At 35.3% G+C, this 21,806-nt stretch overlaps 1 protein-coding gene across 3 annotated transcripts in view; it reads left to right on the top strand.

The window, feature by feature from the left end:
* The window catches only part of Carnmt1 (carnosine N-methyltransferase 1), a 43,134-nt gene extending 21,577 nt beyond the window's left edge, over window positions 1-21,557 (top strand). For 2 of the 3 annotated variants that reach the window (XM_047524454.1, XM_047524453.1), the window contains exons 5-9: window positions 4,979-5,119; window positions 6,067-6,245; window positions 9,193-9,306; window positions 17,627-17,730; window positions 18,475-21,557. In XM_047524454.1, the coding sequence (XP_047380410.1) occupies window positions 4,979-5,119; window positions 6,067-6,245; window positions 9,193-9,306; window positions 17,627-17,730; window positions 18,475-18,576 (640 nt within the window). In that variant the 3' untranslated portion in view covers window positions 18,577-21,557. The remainder of the gene's footprint in view (window positions 1-4,978; window positions 5,120-6,066; window positions 6,246-9,192; window positions 9,307-17,626; window positions 17,731-18,474) is intronic. The other variant, XM_047524452.1, reaches the window with a different exon arrangement.
* Window positions 21,558-21,806: the final 249 nt, after the last annotated feature.

Here is a 21,806-nt window from a genome sequence, read left to right as displayed (position 1 = left end):
GTCGAGTGCCCCTATTCCCCTCAGTTCAATCCCCAGAACCACCACCCAACCATCCCCCCTCCCCCCAAAAAAGAGAAAATATTTTCTGAGATCAATGAGAACTTGTCTGGCTCAAATGAATTTTGGGGGATTGAGAGTGGAACAAAAGGTAAATTGGGACCGTATTTTTGAAGGCAATAGTACTACTCGTTTTAATGATGAATAATAAAAATTTCAACACCTAGCTCTATTAATCCGTGACATTTTACCGTGTCTACTTCATACTTACTTTATTTTTATTTTTTTAAAGAAACATTGCAGGTAAAGTTGAAACTGTCCTGCGGACCATTCAGAGCATTCCTTCTCTTTTGAGATAACCACTAACATGCATTTGCTTTGTTATTTGAGCCTGGAATTGCTGTGCTAACTTAATGTTTATCTACCCCTGAAGAACACGTCCTAGGGGCTGGACTGGGAGTGTAGCTCAGTGGTAGAGCTCTCGCCAAACATGCCTGAGGTCCTGTGTTCCCCAGTGCTGCCAAAAGGAAAAGAAAAGAATACCTTGTAGGTTTCAGTATGGTGTTGCATACCTGTAGACCCAGCTATTTGGGAGGCTGAGACAGGAGGATAGCAAGATTTCGAAGACTGGGCAACACAGATCCTATCAAAACAAAAAACCAACAAAAAAGCATTTCTATATGTTTTCATGGTTTATTTAATATTTTGTAGTGCCATTTCACAGTTGGTTTTTGCTTAGTGTGTGTATATTGTTTTTGTTGTTGTTTTGGTATTATCTGATCTTGAGCCCAGGATCTCAATTATACATGGGCTCTATCACTGACCTACATCGCCAGCCCCTGCTCAGTGTAATGTTTTTATGACATATCTGACCAGCACTGTTTTCAGTAGAAACAGTGCAGTCCACAAATGGAAGGCACATTTGTAATTATTATTTTTCTAGTAGCCACATAAAAAGGTAAAATAAAAAATTAATAATATACTTTAATAACCCAGTATATCCAAAGTGTTATTTCACCATGTAATCAATAAAAGATTGCTAATGGGATACATTTTTCATTTCTTTTCTCTATCAAATCTTTGAGATTTTTTTTTAATTTTTAATTTTTTTAAGGTACTGAATTTGAACTCAGGGGTACTTTACCATTGAGCTATACCCCAAGCCCTTTCTATTTTTTTTATCTTGAGACAAGGTAGTGAAGTTGCTGAGACTGACCTCAAGCTTACCATCCTTCTGCCTCAGCCCCTGGAGACACTGGGATTACAGGCATGCACTGCTGTGCCTGGTAGAATCATTTTATTTTAAATTTACAGCGTATCAGTTTGTCCATCAGCATTTCAATAACACATCTGATTAGTGGCTTTTATTGTACTGGACAAAGGGTAGCTGTGATTCACAGAACCACTTTTGGTGCTTGAAACTTGTATGTATTCCTACCACCAGGGGTCAGCCAAGTGTCACCATTTTGATAAAACAAAAAAAATTATTTTGTGTTGAACTTTTCTAATTTACCAAACAGCAAAGAGCATTCTGTATATAATGAAGTAAACCTCTATCAAGAACAACATTTAGTGGGACCTGGTAGCTCATGCCTGTAATTTCAGCTGTTAGAGAGGCTGAGACAGGAGGATAGCAAGTTCAAGGCCAGTCTGCACAATTTAGCAAGATGCTATCTCAAAAGAAAAAAGTTTAAAAAACTGGGGGTGAAACTTTCTGTTAAAGCACCCCTGAGTTCAATCCCCAGTACCTCTGCCTTCCCCCCCAAAAAAATTGATAGAAAAATAGTTGGAGCCATGCCTACCTTGCATGCTTGAGGCCTGGGTTCGAGTCCCCAGCACTGTGGGATTGTGGAAATAACAAAAAAAGGAAAAATAGTTGGAGCCAAAATGTAGCAAATATAGTCCATGGCGTCTTCAGACATAGTTGTCTGCATTCTCCCTTTGCACATGTACCTTTTCTTATCAATTATTTTCTTGAATAATTGCTGAAACTTACCCCCTATATATTTGTGGTTTCAAAATCTGTAGTAATATACTGCTTCAACAAATTTGTATCTTATCAACTTGATGGACTTGCTTCTTTTTGCTAATAATCTCACACAGGCTAAATTTAAGTAGTGAGCCATATACTATAATACTCCTATTCCTTGTTTTGTTGTTTTTGGTACAGGGAATTGAACCCAGGGTGTTTTACCATTAAGCTACATCCCTAGTTCTTTTAATTTTATATTTTGAGACAGAGTCTTGTTAAATTGCTGAGACTGGCCTTGAATTTGAGATCCTCCTGCCTCGACCTCCTGAGTTGCTGTGATTACAGGTGTGCATCTCCACACCAGGCTCTCTTCCTGGTTTTCTTAAATTTTCAGGTTGGTTTAAAATCATCTCATCATTAAGGTCTATACTTAAATTTGTATTTCTCTTATTCTGCACAGAAATAACTTCATTGAAATGCCCTAACACATTACTTAAGGATTCATAACCATTTAAGTGTTTTAGTTTCATTATAATTAGTAGGACTTTCCAATATGGTGTTAATATGCATATGTAAAGAACCACTAGGAAAAAAATCATCTTGCTATGAACAGGTTTCAGGGGAAATTCTCTCCATCTTCACCTATTCTTTGCTTGGTTCTTGACCTTTTTTCTCTCAAGTATAGATGTTGTGTTCTAATGTGACTTTATGTGTCTTCTTGTGTATGCCCATTGAAGTCCTATTGTCATAAACAAAATATGTAGGTCTGTAGTAGACTCTGCTAATTCTCAAGGTAGAACCTTGATATATTCTGTGTTCAGTGGCTTGATGATAGTATTTTAGCAGTATACGGAGTCATGTTAATATATTATCTGCCACAAAGTAGTGGTAAAGATTTCTTTGGTTCTGTTTAGGGAAAACTTGAAAATATCAGTCACAAAGTTTTCATAAATTGTCAAAATACTTCTTGGTACCATTATTAGTACAACTTTCCCTTAAAGTTAATTTCTAATTTTGGCTTGGTGGTATTTTTCCTTATCAGCTATGCAGAAATTGGTTACTAGTTATTTTTGAAAAATAAAGACGGCAAATTTATTTCCAAGTCCTTTTACTTCCTGATGCCCTATTGTATTACCTTGATTTATTTATTATTTTTTTAAAACTCAGAACTGTACTCTGGGGTTACAATAGAAATGCAAGTTTTGATTGAGTAGTGGGAACTGAAAAAAGGAGGTAATTCTGGAGAACAGGGTTGTTGGTGTATCTGGTAGAGAGAGAAAAATGAGATTGAGGCCCAGGTAGGCTGTTTTTGTGGCAGATTCTTATACAAGAAGGAACAATGAAGCTAGTTTTCAAATCCAGAATTAAAAATATGCATATTCTTATTAGGTGACTGATATAGGTAGGCCTGAACAAAGTGAGAAGATAGATGCATTCTCTTCATTAAAATTAAAGTGCAAATGAACATACAGATATACATAGTGTGTAATCTAGAATGAGAAGAAAGTGTTCCATTTTATTTTATAATAGTGGATACTGTTATATGACTACTTGGTGTCCATTTGCCCAGATAAGTACTAAATACATCTTATTAGTCATAATAGGTGTATTTGTCAGAGCCGTTTTTAACAAACTTCCTTTCATGGTTTTTATATCTAATTCAGTGAAACAAGCAGACTTTGTTAAGGTTTTCATACTGACACATGTCCATGTGTAGTTACGTAAGACTGAATGACCTTGGGCAAATTCCCAGGGTACTATATCTATAGAATGAATTTTCAAAAGTCCCAAAGAGCTATTTATTCATTTAAAATTTTTTTAAATTAAATAAAAAATGTTTTTTTAGTGTAGATGGATACAGTACCTTTATTTTATTTATTTTTATGTGGTTCTGAGGCTTGAACCCAGTGCCTCACATGTGCTAAGCAAGCACTGTACCACTGAGCTACAATTCCTAGCCCGTTTATTCATTTTAAAGTAGGGTATGCAAAACTTATCATATGCACTACTAGTAAAATGTTCTGCTATGTGAGCATGCCAGACTTCAAGATCATGTGGTTTAAAGGTAGAATTAAGTAGGAGTAGGTTTGGGAATTGAATTTGATTTATGACCCACATTTAGGTATAGCGTCATGAAATTCCTGTTTAAAAGAAAAAAATTATTCTGAACTTTTTTTTCTTTTTTTGAGATTCCTTTTTGACATGATGCCAGCTGATTATATACATTTTCCTTTGGTTTCCTATTGAAATACATTTTAGTGTCTCAGGATTGTGTTGATTTGCCAGAATTCCTGAGAAAAGACCTAGTTTAGCTAAGGATTTTTAGCAGTTCAAAAGTGTGTTGCTATCAAGTAGAGAAAAGTTGGGCTGTGAACCTGTGTTTTGGTGTAATACACTTGCTGCCATATATGCTCGATTATAAGGCAATTTCCCATTTCCCCCAAGAAAGTATCCCCCCATTCTTTTTCCATCTGAAATATATATGGTATTAGAGGTGTAATATATCTGACACATTAAGATATAAATATATTTAATCCATTTGATTATACATTGTGTTATGTATAGAATTCAGCATAAAGTTATGTTTTGTTTTACTGTCTCATGATGGAATAATTTTTTTAAAACTTGTCATAGGTAATTGGAATAATAGATAGATTATAAGATCCTAAGATAATTTTCAGGTAACAGCTTTTAGAAATGTGAGTACCTTCATATATCTTCAGTTATAAAGTAACTCCTTTATTTCTGAAAGATAAATTTTAGGGAATAAAACTCTTATCTGATATCTGAACACCTATGATAAGTCCTTAAGCTTTTTATTTTTTAAATGATATTTAGAAGTATTTCTCAATTTTAAGAAATCAGATTATTTTTTATTTTGCAATTTTAAGAAACAAGCTTATTCTTATTGAACAATTAAGGTTTTAGTTGTTAATGTGGATTTTGTCTTTCTTTTTAATTTTTTTTTTCCTTTGAGGGGTTGGACATAATTGCCTTATTTCATTTCAGGGATTCTTCTAAAGTAAATATTCTGGTACCTGGTGCTGGACTAGGAAGACTGGCCTGGGAAATAGCTATGCTAGGTTATGCTTGTCAAGGAAATGAATGGAGTTTTTTTATGCTCTTTTCTTCCAACTTTGTTCTAAACAGGTATTTAATTTATTTTTTGCTGGAAATAGTAATTTCTTACAATCAGATTGATTCACTTTTTTTTTATAACAATTCTGAATTTGAAGATAAGTACATAGTGTTTATGATGTGATCAGTATTTGTGTTAAATTCAAAATGCTTATACAGATTACCACTTTAATCAATTGCCTAGTTAACTGAATGTTCACACAGGATGAGTAAGTTACTTTTTAGAAAGTGGGTCTTCCATGAAACTGAAATGATTTCTGTACAGAATCTTTGAAATCCTAAGACAAATTATAATTTAGGAAGGAATATTTTCTCATCATTTCTTAAACTTCTTCAACCCTTTTGTTTCCTTTAGTGGAATAAGAGTTTAGTAAAGCAATTGTGATTACATGTTCCTTAAATGAGTTCATATAAGTTGACCAAGTACACTCACATAACTGAGTTGGAAAAATCTCTGAGAACTTATCTTGCCTCTAGCAGAAGGTAGTAGGAAAGAGCTGTTATTTCTAAAGTCAGAAGATGTATGTTGGAGGAAAACAAATAGCTGCCTCATTTAAATAATATTGTCTCCGATGGCAGTTTGAGTTTTTAGGGGGTTGTTGATAAAGGGAAAATTTTGAAGATGGTTGTATATAATCATTAAAATCGATAGCAAATTGTTTTAGTTGAAGCCAGTACTGTTTCTTATAGACTAGTTGGACTGATTTTACTTGGTTTTAAAGTTTAAAAATACATTTTTATAAGTTTGAATGAGTAGCACATTTATATCTCTGAATTTAATTATTTTCTGTCAATCCATAATTGGTTGCTCATCTACATATACCTATATATTATCCTATATTTGAGTGAAGGGTAGTGTTGGTCTATGTGCAAATTTACAATCAAACATAATTTAATGTTTAGAGTAGGTTTATTTTTGGTAAAATGTTAACACTAAATTCTATGTTCCTATTTTACAGATGTTCTGAAATTAATAAATATAAACTTTATCCCTGGATCCATCAGTTTAGCAATAACCGGAGATCAGCTGATCAGATACGACCCATCTTTTTCCCAGATGTTGACCCCCACAGTCTTCCTCCTGGTTCTAACTTTTCTATGACAGCAGGAGATTTTCAGGAGATTTATTCAGAATGCAGTAAGTTCAAAGCAAGAATTTTAAAAGTCTTATCCTTTATTTAAACTTAATGAGCCAGTGTTTTGGTCATTCATTTTGATGGTAGAATTCAAAGTGTACTTCAGTGATAATTTAGACTATTTTCAAGGTTATGCAGAAGGCAATGATAGGAAATATAAAGAAACATCTGTAACTGAGAAATTCAGAATTTATTGGGTCTATTTTTGTAAGGCAACATGTGAACTGTTCAAATGTGTAATTAATGTAGTGAAGATGAAATAAGCTAGTGCGAGAAGGAAGCTTTTTGTAGAAAGGCTGCACTTTGAAGGATAGGGAGAAATAGCATTTCAGGCAGGCAGAGGTACAAAGATAGGAATGAGTGAGATAATCAGGGATAGCAGCACAGCCAGACTGGCAGGAAAAGATTCAGTGAGACATATGACTGGAAAACTAGGTTGTTCCAGGCCCTGGAAGACATTTATAATCAGATCATAAAGTCAGACTTCAGCCTGGCAAACTGTTGAAGACATTTGAACTAGGCATTAGAGAAAGGGAGGTAGTAATGGGAAAAAAGAAGGGAGGGATTGAGAGTAAAAGGAAGAAGAAAAGCAGAATGCCAAGGAGTTGGTAAAATCCTTCTTTCACCAAATGTTTGTTGAGCACTTATGTTTATAGGTATTCAAAAGTGAACAGTCAGCAAAACAAAATCACTGTCCACAGGGGACTCATACAGTAGAAGGGAGAGAAAAAGAAGAACAAATAAATATTGCGAGGAAGAAAAATAGGGTAGGGGTGCAGGGTGACATGAGAGGAGCTGCTATTTTATGTGTAGTTGTCAAGGAAGGCCTGTCTTAAGAGCAGAAACTAAAAATATCAAGGGATAACTCAAATGAGTGAAGAGGAGAGGCATTCAGATTTGGGGGAAAATGTTGCAGAAGGAGCAGCAGGGGAAGAGGGTCAGGGGTAGAGAGAGTCTTGTTCTATTCCTTGAGGAGCTGGGCACACTAAGTGGTGAGCATTGTGTGGATTAGAGGGCAGAGGGTTGGTAAGGTAGATTGGGTAAGCCATAGCAAGGACTTTGAGTTGTACTGTGAGAGAGACAGGAAGCTATTAGTGAGAAGGCTTAGAGCAGGGGACAACATAGGAATTTTTAATCAATTTAATCATTTTTCACAATGTAGAAATTTTTATTTATTTCTCCCTGAACTCTGAGATTGGGACAATCTGTTCGGACAATAGGAAGGGAGAACTGGAAGATGTGAGCTGTTGGATAAAAGTTTGGCAGCAAGGTCTCAAAAGGGGCTAAAATAATGGAAAGCCTCATGTAAGCAAATAAGTCACTTTCTTTTTTTGGTTAAACACAGAAGTTTATTATCACACAGTTCTAGAAACCAAGAAGTTCAAGTTCAAGGTGCTGGCTGATTTGATTCTTTGGTGAGGGCTTTTTTCCTGGCTTATAGATAGCTCTCTTCTCCCTGTGTCCTTACATTGTCAGAGAGAGGGAGTTGGGGGAGGGAGACTGTGTGCACAAGTGAGCTGATATCCCTTCTTATAAGGGCACCAGTTCAGTCATAGGGACCTTATTTTCATGACTTCATCCAAATCTAGTTATCCCCCAAAGTTCCCATCTCTAAATACCATCATGTTGAACATTAGAATATAAATTTTGGAGGGACACAATATAATAGAATTCTTCCTCCTGGCTTCCCAGAATTCATGTCCTTCTTGCTTGGGACATACATTCATTTCATCCCAACAACTCCCAAAGTCTTGACATGTGCCAGCATTAATACTAAAGATTATCTAAATCAGACATGGGTGAGACTTAAGAGACTCACCTGAAGCAGAATGCTCTCTAGCTGTGAACCTGTGCAACGAGTTCTCTGCTTCCAAAATGTGGGGAATAGGCCTAGATATAGGATAGGCATTTCTGTTTAAAAGAGACATGAGTAGGATGTGCCTTTGGGACAAAGAATAGATATTACCATTCCAAAATGGAAAAATAAGAAAGAATGATAAATTCTAAAAAGTCACTTTCTCTAGAGCAAAATTTAGGATCACAGATAGTGCAGGTGATCCTTGCTGGGTTTGGGTATGTTCATTGGTACAAACACCACACCTTCATTCTGGTCTCTATCCTTGTGCTACGCCACAGCCTTCAAAAGGTAAACAGTATTCTCTGCTGGGTGTCTACTTGCCCTTGGCCCCTCTTTTCTTTGGTGATTTGGTAGTGGTTAGGTTATTTTGATGTCATTCATTTCTTAAATGGGCAACAGTTTTCCTGAAGCCTGCCAGAATTGGTGATTAGCCTAAGTTTTTATATCAGATTCTAAAATTCAGATGACTGTTATATTGTCTTAATGTATTATAAATGAAGGCCGGAGGTTGAGGTATAGTTCAGTGGTAGAATACTTGCCTAGCATGTGCAAGGCCCTCAGAAGAAGGAGGGGGAGGGTATATAGATGATAAAACTTACAAAAAACTTACAAATATCATTTGGTAATGATTCTAGTGATATGTGTTATTATGAGTAAGTTCCAAATTGATTACTTTTTCAGATAATTGATAAAACCTTTATGAACTGTAGAGTGTCTCCCATAAATTATTATTTGGTATCTTGATTATAGTGTTGATCAAAAGAGTCTAGCTTTTGTCTGGGTGGTAGTGCACACCTGTAATCCCAGTTACTCAGGAGGATGAGGCGGCAGGATCACAAGTTCAAGACTAGCCTCAGCAATTTAGTGAGACCCTGTCTCAAAATACAGTCAGCTAGGGCTAGGGATGTAGCTCATTGGTAGAGCACCTCCCTAATATGCACAAGTCTCTGGGTTCCATCCCCAATATTGCAATAAAAGGAGAGGAGTTTAGCTTCTGTAGCATTATAGTTAAATATTTTAGCTGACCAGTTTGAAGAATTAGAGGAAAAAAGCAAGATAACAGATGCAGTGATTTGATTTTTCTTGATTAGATACCTGGGACTGTATTGCCACCTGTTTCTTCATAGACACAGCTCACAATGTGATTGATTATATTGATACTATATGGAAAATACTCAAACCAGGTGGAATTTGGATAAATCTTGGTAAGTGCATTAGTATTTATTAAAATTTTACCTGTAACTGAGTACTTATAATTCTTTTATGCTTGGTGGCTTCATAATACTAAATGTCTGAGTGTACACATTTTAAAACCTCTGCAGTTTCCTTTAGACACATTCTAGTGGTGATGCCTCCAAAAGCAATGGAAGCCCAAACATATGTTCATATTTAGGTCAGTCTCACTACAGTCATAATTGCATTGAGGATACTGTTTTAATTTGATGGTTAGGTATTCATTCCCTTGTCTTCCCTAACTCCTCCTCCGTGGAGACAGTTCTGATAGGAAGAGTGTTCTTTATTTTTCTTTCTTAAAGCATTTGGGAGAAAGATTTTACTTCTGTCATGGAGTCGTCCTCCTCAGTATACCTATGTACTAGGAAAAGAGTAGATATAATAACTTTTCTGATCACCTTGAATGTAAAAAGGAATAGCAGCTGGGCATGGTGGTGCACACCTGTAATCCCAGCTACTTGCAAGGCTGAGGCAGAAGGATAGCAAGCCTCAGCAAGTTAGAGAGATACTGTCTCAAAGTAAAAAATAAAAAGAACTGGGGATGTGACTGATAGACTGCCCCTGTGTTCAGTCTCCAGTATCATGATAGGTAAATAGATAGATAAATGATATATATAAGAAATAGAAATATAACTTCATTTATGCAAAAAATTCCTGTACTACTGCTCAATACTAGAAATCAAAGGATGAGTATGACATAATCCCTCCCATCCAGAAGCTAAGGGAAATTGTCAGCGTCTCCTTTTTAAAATAAAGGAAGTACATGGCCTATACCCAAAGGACTTAAAATCAGTATACTACAGTGATACAGCCACATCAATGTTTGTAGCAGCTCTATTCACAGTAGCTTGATTGTGGAACCAACCTAGATGCCCTTCAATAGATGAATGGATAAAAAACTGTGGTGTATATACACAACAGAATATTACTCAGCCATAAAGAAGAATAAAATTATGGTATTTGCTGGTAAATGGATGGGGTTGGAGAATGTCCTGTTAAGTGAGATAAGCCAGTTCCAAAAAACCAAAAGCCAAATGATTTCTCTGATAAGTGGATGATGATACATACTGGGGGTGGGAGATGGATAAGGGAAGAATGGAAGAAGAATGGATTGTGTAGAGATAAATGAGGGGTGGGGAGGGGCTGGGGGGGAAGGAAAGATAGTGGAATGAGATAAGCATCATTACCCTATGTACCTGTATGATTACACAGTGTGACTCTACTTTGTGTACAATCAGAAATGAAAACTTATATGCCATTTGTGTACAATGAATCAAAAAAGTTTGAAAAAATAGAATTTAAAAAAATAAAGGAAATACAATGATACTATCAAGGAACATATACACGTTCTTGTATACTTTTTTTTAATGAGATAGATATGTAATCTATGTTCAGAAAGATTTCAATTTAGAGTATAAAGGCTTTCAAGATAAGGTATTATACTTTATAAAACATGTACATGGTTTTGACTCCATGGTCTTCAAGACTGGGCTAGTTTTTATTGTCTATTTTCTTTTTAATGGTTTTATTCTACCAAAGATTTTGCCATTAGGACTCAAGACTAGAAGTAGTAGTAAGTCTAAACAGAAGTCAGACTTCTTTAGAATTACTTAGAAACAGATGAGAGCAACATAACCTGCAGTCGTCACTATTTAATACTTAGAGAAACTAAATCTTCAAACTAAGTTAAGTGAGCAGCAGAAAGGTTCTATAGCTAATATATGGCAGAGACAGGTTTATAGTCTGACATTTATTGTCAGTTTGTAGCTGAGCATTAACATGACCATGTTATTTATGTGATCATAGTTTTGATCCCAATTCTGAGTTATGGTAAGATTTTACATATTTCTAGAGCACTTAACTTTCATGGTAACAACTTTGTTTTTCAAAACTTGTTTTGTTGCTTATTAATATTATTGTTATGTAATAATATTTATAACCTTTCGGAACTAATAAAATTGGCCCCTGGTAAGCATATCATTGCCTAAGAGTAGATGCCTACAATGTGGTGTGTGTTTGTTATGGGCAATGGACGTCATTGTTGGTTAACAGGAAGTCAGAGCTTTTTAAGTCTCCTAACTTTAAAATTTCAAAACAATTTTTTTAAAATTTTCAAAACAATTTTCAAAACGATTGAAATAATCAAAAAACAATCCTTAAAATAGTTTTTAAAAAGTTAATACTTTATACACAAAATTCTTCGCATGTGTAAGTTAAAGAATATAAAAATATTAATTTCAAAATGAGTTTAGGTATTGGTGTGTTTCAAATGTCTAATTAATATTTTTCACTTTATGTGATTCTTTACTCTGTGTTCCTCTGATCCAATTTCTTGACTTTCCCTACTCATTCAATACCTATTCTGTATCCCTGATGCCACTCTTGTGCTCCAAGCCCATATTGTCCTTCTTGGGTGTACTATAGATACTTCAAAATCTGTGTTTCAAGTAAACGATGTCCATACCTTTCCTATTCTGTCATCCACTTGAGTTCCCCCAAAAAACTAGAGAGTACCTCTTTCAGTAGTTAATTCAGTACTGTCATAATTAAGATGCCACAGATTGGGCAGTCAAATAATAGAAGTATATTTCATAGTTCTGGAAATTGGAATTCCAAAAATAAAGTGCCAGCCAGGTCAGTGTGTGGTGAGGGTTCTCCCTTTGATTTACAAATGACTTATGTGCTTACATATTTGGCATGGGCATGGAGAGGGCAAGAGTGCCTAAGAGAACTCTCTGGTGTCTCACAGGGACACTAGTGCTGTTGGATCACACCACTCCTATGACTTCATTTAACCTTAGTCATTTCTTTAGAGGCTGTACCTCCAAATGCAGCCACACTAGGGGCTGGGGCTTCCACATATGAACTGGTGGGGTGGTAGGGGCAAACATTCAGTCCATAACACTCCACTTCTGCCTCACCATCTGCATCCAGTCAATCTAAAAGTTTTTTCTCTCAAACCCCTTTATCTTAGTTTCTCAATTGTGGCACTACTGACATTGGGGCTGGATTATTCTTCAATGGAGGTAGCAAAGGGTCTGTCCTGTACATTACAAAATGGGTAACAGTATCCCTGGCCTCTACTTTCTAGATTCCAGTACCACCTCCTGGTTACGACAACCAAAAGTGTCTTTAAACATTGGAAAATATCCCCAGGAAGGGAAAAAATATTCCCAGTTAAAAAAACATTGCTCCAGTTTCATCATTGCTTGCCTGGGTTGCCTTAGTAGTTTCCTTAGTGTCCCTGTCTTCAAGTTGTCTGCAGCCCTGTGTGCCCCTTTGATTGCTCCGTAGTTTCACCAGAGTGATTTTCCAACATGTGAATCTGTGCCTTTTGGACTCTGTACATAAAATTCTAGCTTTCTTGATAACCTGTACTGTTCTTTTCTTCTCTTGAACAGGGGAATGCACCCAGGGCCTCATGCAGGCTAGGCAAGTTCTTTACCACTGGAGCTACATCCCCAGCCCAATAATTTAAACTCTTGAAGATTATGTACAATACCTTTTGTGATCTTTCTTCTGTCTTATGCTCTGCTTCCTTCCCTTTGCCTTCCCTTCATCTCTAAACTTGATGAGAACAGGGACCTAATGTTTCCTAGTCTCTTGGGACAGAGCCTGGGAAATAGCAGTTATTTAGTAACTGCTATGTTTGTGAAGGAATATATTATTCCAAATTTGAAAGAGGGAACAAATAATGTTCAGGTGTCACAGGGAGAGTGGCTCCCAAAAGACATGATAAAGCAATGTCTATTGGTGAATTTATAACATTCTCATGGTTTTGACTTCAGCTATGCAGATCTGGGGCTTAATTTTCTGTGTAAACTGAGAGTGTATCCATTCCCTGGGAATGATTTTACTCTTTCCTTATGTATATTAGAATGTCATTACATTCATATGTGAGGAGAAGTGTAACTGCCAGCTACCCTCCAACCCTGACAAACTACATTGGAAGTATAATTAGGAAAACACTGCCCAAATTGCATCAAATCAGGGTTGGGAGGATTATTAACTTATAAAATGCAAGCTGGGCATGGTGGGCACCTGGAGGCTGAAGCAGAAGGACTGCAAGTTTGAGAGCAGCCTGGTAAACTTAGTGAGTCCCTGTTTCAAAGAAAAACAAAACAATCCTTGACTGGGACGGCAGCTCAGTGGTAGTGCATTTGTCTTGCATACATGAGGCCATGGGTTCCAGCCTCAGCACCACACTTTAACACAAAACCCAATTTATAAGATGCTTTTATAAAGGGGAATTTGAGGCAGTCTTTAAGTTAGGGTAAGCTAGTGATCCATTGACGGGAGCTGTTTTGTCTGTGCTATAAGTTTGATCTTAAGTATATTGTTTTGTATGACCCTATCAACTATGAATGTTTTTATAGTTTTTTATTGTTTGTTTTTTTTGTTTGTTTGTTTGTTTGTTTTTTGGTTTTTGGTATCAGGGATTAAAACCAGGGGCATCCCCAGCCCTTTTAAATAATATTTTATTTAGAGACAAGGTCTCATTGAGTTGTTTAGAGCCTTGATAAGTTATTGAGGCTGCTTTGAACTTGTGATCCTCCTACCTCAGCCTCCTAAGCCACTGGGATTACAGGTGTGTGCCATTGCACCCAGCTGTTTTTTACATTCTTAATGGGTTGTGGGGGAGAGAAATGCATATAAGTGATAGAGACAGTATGTAGCCGAGAAAGCCTAAATTATTTGTCATCCAGCCTATTACGTAATGACACTCAATATTAGATACATTTGTTAAGTTAATTTTACTTGTGGAAATCTGTCAGAGGAATATAATCAGTTATAGGCAAAGACTATAAATTAATGGTCAGACACACTCAGCAAAAACTTGGACTGAACCTGCATTTAAAAAAATTTTTTTTCTTAGTTGTAGATGGACACAGTATCTTTATTTATTTTTATGCGGTATTAAGGATCAAACCCAGTGCCTCACATGTGTTAGGCAAGTGCTCCGCCACTGAGCTTAACCCCAGCCAGAACCTGCATTTTTAAGAGCAGAAGAGTAAAACTATTCTCTAGAAATAATTAACAGAATAGAGAAATCTTCCTAATGAAGTGTAAGATACAAAACTATGTATGTGATATCTTACATTATAAATCTAGAAAAGTGCAAGGAAAGACTTTTTCAAGTGTTCATCAGTGAGTGCTTTAGAAATCAGTTTGACTGTTTTTATACTTTTTCATGTTTCTTCAGCTTTCTATTATGAGCTTATAATTATGACCAAGTAAAAACACATCTTTGTTCCTTCTGTTATAGCCACTAAAAAGGATATCAGGAGACATAAGAATTGAAAAAAAAAATAACAACAAGTGTGTCCATACTTTATTTATCTTTATATATTCAGTGCCAGATATTTAATAGGTGTGTGATAAACTTCATTTAAAGAATGGGCAACTAGGTAATGAAATGAAAAACTTCTCAAGGAAATGCTAATTCATGTTACTTATATGGCCTGGCATTTTCCCCTTATCAAATCAGCAAATATTTTGTTTATTAAAAATTGGTTTTAAGCTGGGCACGGTGGTGCACAGCTAGCCTCAGCAATGGTGAGGTACTAAGCAACTCAGTGAGACTGTCTCTACGTGAAATACAAAATAGGGCTGAGGATGTGGCTCAGTGGTAAAGTGCCCCTGAGTTCAATCCCCAGTACAAAAAAAAAAAAAAAAAATTGGTTTTAAGTCAGGTTTTTTTTTTTTAAGAGGTATAATTGACATAATAATAAAATTCTCCCTATTGAATACATAGTTTGATTCATTTTGGGAACTTAATAACCATATAACCACTGTCATTATTAAGATAGCAAACATTTCATTTCCATTACCCCCCAAAGTTCCCCTATGACACAATAATACCACAAATATCACAAATAATACCAACCCATTTTCCAGAGTAACTGTACCACTGCATTCCCACTGCTTATTAAGGTTTTAGACAAGTACTCATCATTGTAGTTGTGAAATTTTCTATAGGGGGAGCATCCCTAATCAAAAAATCTGAAATGCTTCAAAATCTAAAACTTCTGAAGCACCTACATGATACCACGAATGGAAAATTTCACCTTGACTTGGTATAACGATCACAGTCAAAATGCAGTTGCACTAAAAACATAAAGTTATACCTTCAGTGGTTGTGGGGTATAGCTTAGTAGTAAAGCATTTGGCCAGCATGTGTGAAGCCCTAGATTCAATCCTCAACATGTGTGTTTAGATTGGGTCCCCTCCCTAAGATATCTCATTTTGTATATTCAAATATTCCAAAATCCAAAACACTTTTAGCCCCAAGGTAAGGAACTGTCAACCTGCAACTCTTTTGGAAAGCATTTTAGCAATTTAGATCAACTCAGTAAAGTGTTTATTCTCTGATTTTCAAGAAATCTTTGTAAGGGAAAGTCTGAAATGTGTGGAGATAAAATATATCACAACTGTTGTCTTTGACAAAATTAACAGATGCTTATGCTGTACATTTAACAGTGTACATGTCAATAAATTTAAGAAACTTAGGACATGTTCCTTGACATTTAGATTGTGACCTAGTTAGAAAATAGTACTAATTACAGTGAGCAGTACAACACTGCATTAAGTGAATTGTAAGATATGCTGTACTGAGGAAGAGCAATAGGGCTGAAGACTGGAATGAACTGTGGGAACATTTTGAAGCATGGCAAAAGCTTGAATTGGAAAGATGGAGCTTTCTAGATGGAAAGAAACATAGAGGTAAAATATGGCCTGGGTATGTAAGAATCATTGTAGTAAATATATGTACACATAATAAAACCATATTATCAGAGACTTCTAATGGAACAGGAACAGCATAAGCTTTAAAAGCTGGTGCACTCCTGTAATCCCAGTGGCTTGGGAGGCTAAGACCGGAATATGGCAAGTTGAAAGCCAACCTCAGCAATTTAGCTAGGCCCTAAGCAACTTGGTGAGACACAGTCTCAAAAAAGGATGGGGGTGTGGGGCTGGAGATGTAGTTCAGTGGAAAAGTGCCCCTGGGTTAAATCTTCAGTACCCAAATCAAAAGTGAATAAAAATAAAAGCTGGAAAGGCTTTGCTGTGAGGCTCTACCTTCTTTAAAAAAAAAGCTTTGGGATAGTTTAGGGCACAACAGATGATGGGTAGATGGTTAACTATGATTAATTTTACTAGTACTAATGACAGAAATTTAGGCCTGATGGAAATTGTTAGGAAATTCTTTTTATCTTTTGGAAAGAGTGCTAACATTGTATAAATAGTATTCATGATAACTTTTTCTATTGGTTTATGTAGGAATAAAAAAAATGTGGGGGAACTTAACCCTAAGTATGATCCACAGTAGGCAAGCCCATTGGAAGCAGAAACTTTGTCACTTTTTTCCTTTTATCTCTCATTATAAAAGGAACCCCTGCTCACACGGTGAGAAGCAGGGGTAGAGAACTGGATGCAGGATTTACAATGAGTATAATGAAAGTTAAAAAGATGGTCCAGATTAGTCTCAGGTACAGTAGTGTTGAGTGATAGTTTCCTTGGATGAAGCTGATGAACTGGGCAAAATGTGAGAGATTGAAAGATTGGAAAATCCTGATTTGAATCACATGGAAATTCCGTGACTAACTGGAATTAGAATAGTACAGTGGAGAAATTTTAAAAATAGCTGTGCTAATAACTCTTTTTTACTTAGTGCCTTATTCATGACAGGTGTATTGCCTGTTATATCACATAAAGTCATATGAAGCAAAGTTGGTAACTTGCCTATAGAGACACAGTTAGTAGGTGTTAGAGCTGGGGCATGAACAATGCACTTAAAAAGCCAGCTATCTAGTGTCACTTCCTCCTTCCAGGAAGCCTTCCCTAATAACTTCTCTCCACCTCCACATTCTCACCCAGGCTAGCTTGAATCCTTCACTGCTTTTGTATGATAGTTTGAAACTGCAGTTTTATATTTATTTATAGAATTATAATTACAGTGCCTTTGGAATTTAGACTTGGCATTAACTGATTCAGCTACTCCTTTTGTAACTAACTAGTTACAGGCAAAGGCCCATGATGCAAATAATCCCACTGCCAGGCATATATACACAGAGGGACTCATTCACCATGAATTTAGGCTTAGCCCTTAGGTACTAGTTACTGGGCCAGAGTTTCAGAGGTTTACATAGTTGTCCTTGGCAAATAAAATGGGTCTTCTCCTTTTTATGTTTGTCTGATATACTACTCAATTTATTGAGATTGATGTTGAGTATAACATAGCTACTAGTCAAGCTTATATTCAAGTTATTCATTCATAGTATTTTTAACACACAGGTCCTCTGCTGTACCATTTTGAAAATTTGGCAAATGAACTTTCCATAGAATTGAGCTATGAGGATATAAAAAATGTTGTTCTGCAATATGGATTCCAGGTAGAGGTAAGGATGGGATGAAATATTGCCAAATTTTAATTTCCAAAACCCTTAAATAGGAATGTAGATAGGCAGTTGCTAGCTTTACTTCTTAATCTTCCTGTTTTCTTATCTAGAAAGTAAAGATAATATAGCTTTCAAGATTATAAGGATTTGGGGTAATGGTATAAAGGAAAATCTATATTCCTTACAAAATGGGTTTTCATTAAGTGGTAGCTGAGTTAAAATGTTGGCCTTGGTAAACTCTTACCAGTAGATACCAAGTAGACCATGCTCTGGAGAAGTAGAAGGAGCAGTGTGGGAAGGCAAGTGTAAAAAGAATATAGTTCTTTTATTCTTGGGACTGCTTGACCTGTTTTTATCATGTGTATCACCACATTTTATGATACTTTGGCTATTGTTTTTTAGTTGTTACTTAGAAGTATTCCATTCATTTAAAATATAACCAACAGATTTGTTAAAAATAAAGAAAAGCAATATATTATAGTAGTGTAGGGTTCAAACTCTGGAGTTATACTGTTGCATTTGAATTATAGTTCCAACATTCATAGTTTGACCTTGAGCCACTTATATGACCCTTCTAAGTAAAGTGGAATTAGTGATAGTACTAATCTTATGGGGGTAGCTATATGTAATAAATTGATAGGCTTAATAATGCCTACTACTTGTGAGTGCTCAGAATTTGTTAGTGGGATTGTTATGAGCATCATCATCATCATCATCATCATCATCATCATTTTTGCATTGCAGGTGGAAAAAGAATCTGTATTGTCAACATATACTGTGAATGATCTCTCTATGATGAAATACTACTATGAATGTGTCTTGTTTGTGGTCCGTAAGCCACAATAATGGTCTTAAGTGATATCACCCAGAAAAGTTTAATAAGAACAAATGCTGAAATAAACAACTCAAAATCAACTATCGGTGATGACAGGACACAACCTCAAATCAGTGGTGCCTTCTTATTCCTAACAAAATTTAGAAATAGTGTCTATTTTCTTAATAATGTCTATTGCTTTTTTCAGAAATATACTATGCCATGCAGATTTGTATTACACAAGTAAAAATGGAGGAAATAATCTTCACATATACTTTTTCATTGAAGCCCAGAATTCTTTCAGTAGTAAAAACCTAATCTCCAGTGTCTTCATGAAGCTGTCGCAAGTCTGCCATATTAATGATAGTATTGAAGTCCATAATAATCTCCTTTTTATTGTTTTATGTGCATTGCATATGCTATTTTTAGAAGTCTAAGGATCCTGTTATATTCAACATCTGGAATTGCGATTTTGTTCACTTTCTTCATGAGCAATCTATACATAAAATGTGTATCTATTCTTTTTTCACTCAAATTAGTTAAGTTTATTTTTTCTAGTTCAACTGAATTTATAGAAGAATCAGACATTTCATTTTTATGAAATGCTAAATTTAATTCTATCACCGGTCAGTAAAAGTGTAACAAATTAAGTCTTCGTTCACACTAAATGAAACACTTTATGAAAGCATACTCATCATGGATCACTTTGAAATGTATGGGATCTCAACATTCTAAGTAAGGCACAAAAGCCTTTTTTTAAAAGTAGTGCTAGGATACTGGAAAATAAAAATCTGCCCCTTTGAAATGTATGATTTCAAACTAGAAATGAATAAGGTTTGTCAGTGTGATGTTTACAATAATGTGTTTTCTTTAGATTATCAGGATTATGAAAGCAAGCACTTTTTTAGTTAATCATATACTAGTAAAAACTGTCATAATGGTATTAATATGGAAAATCTTGAGTATGAAATTCAGGGATAAAAATTACTACCCATGGTCTGTCTCTGAGCAGCTGGCATTCATGTAATTTCATATTAACACCAGTTTTATTCCCTGATAGAGCTTAAACATTATATATGCTGCTGTAAATTACTACCTCTAGCAGATCATTATTGGAGGGAGTTTTTCTTTTTTCTCTTTTAATGTTTGTTATTCTGTTTCCAGTAGCTTGGAAATCAAAGATGAATAATGTTTTAACCTTTTCTTGGAGAAAAGAACTATTATTGCATATTTTCACAGATGATTATGATTGCTTTAAGTTATCTCTTTGGCATTTTGGATTAGGGAGACAATGTGCTGGTAGCATAAATGTCATGGTTTTGATAAGAAAACTTAATTGTAAATCTTTAGACCTTTCTTATCTGTAGGTTGTGGGAATCATTACTGGATATTTAACATCTTTCTGGTTGGGGGTGGGTTCTGGAAACAGGGAGCCTTTTTATCTTTACTCCCATTGTGCAGGATAGGGTTTCATGGAGCTAATTTGACTTATCAACTTAGGGAAATCTGAAACCTGAGGTTTTTGAAAACAAAATAAAACTATGTTGTTTTTGTGTCCCTCAATACTTGGCAGACATTTATTTGGTAGGAATTCTCATTACCTATATGAATGAACTTGAAATTAATTATAAAGGGGGAAAAACACCCCAGAATTATTTTTTTAAGGGGAAAAAAAACTTAAAAGAGCATAAGTATTTAAAAACATCTATTGAACAGCAAGAAATACATGCTGTTCTTGAATAATTTTTAAAAATGCCTTTTATTTACTGACTAGTATTTTTTACAACTTGTATCAAAACAAAATCTTTTTCTCATAAAGGCAAAAACAGGTTGACACTGGTGGATTGGTTTTATTACCTAAAATTTTTTTTTACTATCAGGTTTTATTCTTTAATAATGTTGCCTATATTTCTAAATTATAGAATATATTTTAGTTAACTCTGAAGTTAGTTATTTCATTTATTTTAATTTTTCCCTCATATCATGAATATTATTTTTAAATGTTTATATAAATTTGCATCACTTTTTTTCTTGTAGCTTTTGCAGTTAATATATATTCTAAACTTGAAAATGTGGTATCAATCAATAATAGAAGTATCACTGGAGGATTTATTTAATTTTGTATTTCTTAAATTTAGTCCAAGCTTCTAAAGTATGTAAGCCTTAACATTCTTTTTTCCTTAATTTAGCTTGAAACACAAATGAATTGCTTTCAAAGTGGTCTGTGTGCTTGCTTTTTTTTTTTTTTTTTTTCCCTCCTATATTCTAAAGCGGTGCAGATTTAGGATGTGTTAAATGAGCAAGGTGGAATATATCAAATATAAATCAGTATAAAATTATGAAGTTTGGGAACTACAAAGTGTACTGTATTTATGTAATTCTTCTAAAAGTTGCCACAAGGCTGAATTGGAAGCTTCATGTCTGCATGAAATTTCCTATATTTTTAATGTGTATGATGGACTTAATTTTTCTTGAATATTAAAGTCTGCCAATTGCTACGAAACAATATTTGCTTGGTTGTTTCCATCTAAGTTAGTGATAACCATAAATATGGGAATTTTAATTCATTGTGCACACATACTTTTGAATCCTTGCGTTAGTCTTCTGAATGCTTCTACAAGTCAGTAATATGTTTACTTGCCCTTTGAGTATGCTAGGCTTTGTACTAATTGTTTTCACTTTGTTTTATTCAAGTTCACTGTAATGAAGTTAGACTCCACCAAGGAAAAAGATGAATATTCATCTTTAGTTCAACTAAATTACAGAAAAAGAACTATAAAGGCAAACAATAGGAAGGATTCCAGGACCAGCCATTAGTAAGAAGGGCACTTAGATCCTTGGGGTTTATTTTTCTGAACTCACTGAGGCCTTTGGCAGAGACTGTCCTCAGGTGGTTCTCTTGAGACCTCCTTGGTGAGAGAGAAGACTTGAAAACACTTTACTCTGGCTTGGCACTTTCGCTTCTAGTCCTTTCTCCTCTCCCTGTCCCTACCTTGTGTACAAAACAGCAGGAGCCTTTTCAGAGCCCCCTAAGCAGTGAGAAGAGGCCCATCTGTGATTATGTCCTGACTTCCATGCACCATTCTAGAGGAAGTATGGAAAGGAAAGTGCCTTTTTTGGGTTATTCTCACACTATTTCAGCAAGTGATTAAAACCTTGACTCTTAACTTTTCTTTTGACTTCCTGTTTTAATTCACTATTGCAACACATGCCATGTCCATGGCTGTCCTGAGCCCCTCACAATTTCTTTCTTTCCCCCATT

Source organism: Sciurus carolinensis, chromosome 14 (assembly GCF_902686445.1).
Source record: "Sciurus carolinensis chromosome 14, mSciCar1.2, whole genome shotgun sequence".
Lineage (NCBI taxonomy): Eukaryota > Metazoa > Chordata > Mammalia > Rodentia > Sciuridae > Sciurus > Sciurus carolinensis.
Note: the sequence above shows the minus strand (reverse complement) of the source record. Positions and strands in the feature narration are given on the sequence as shown.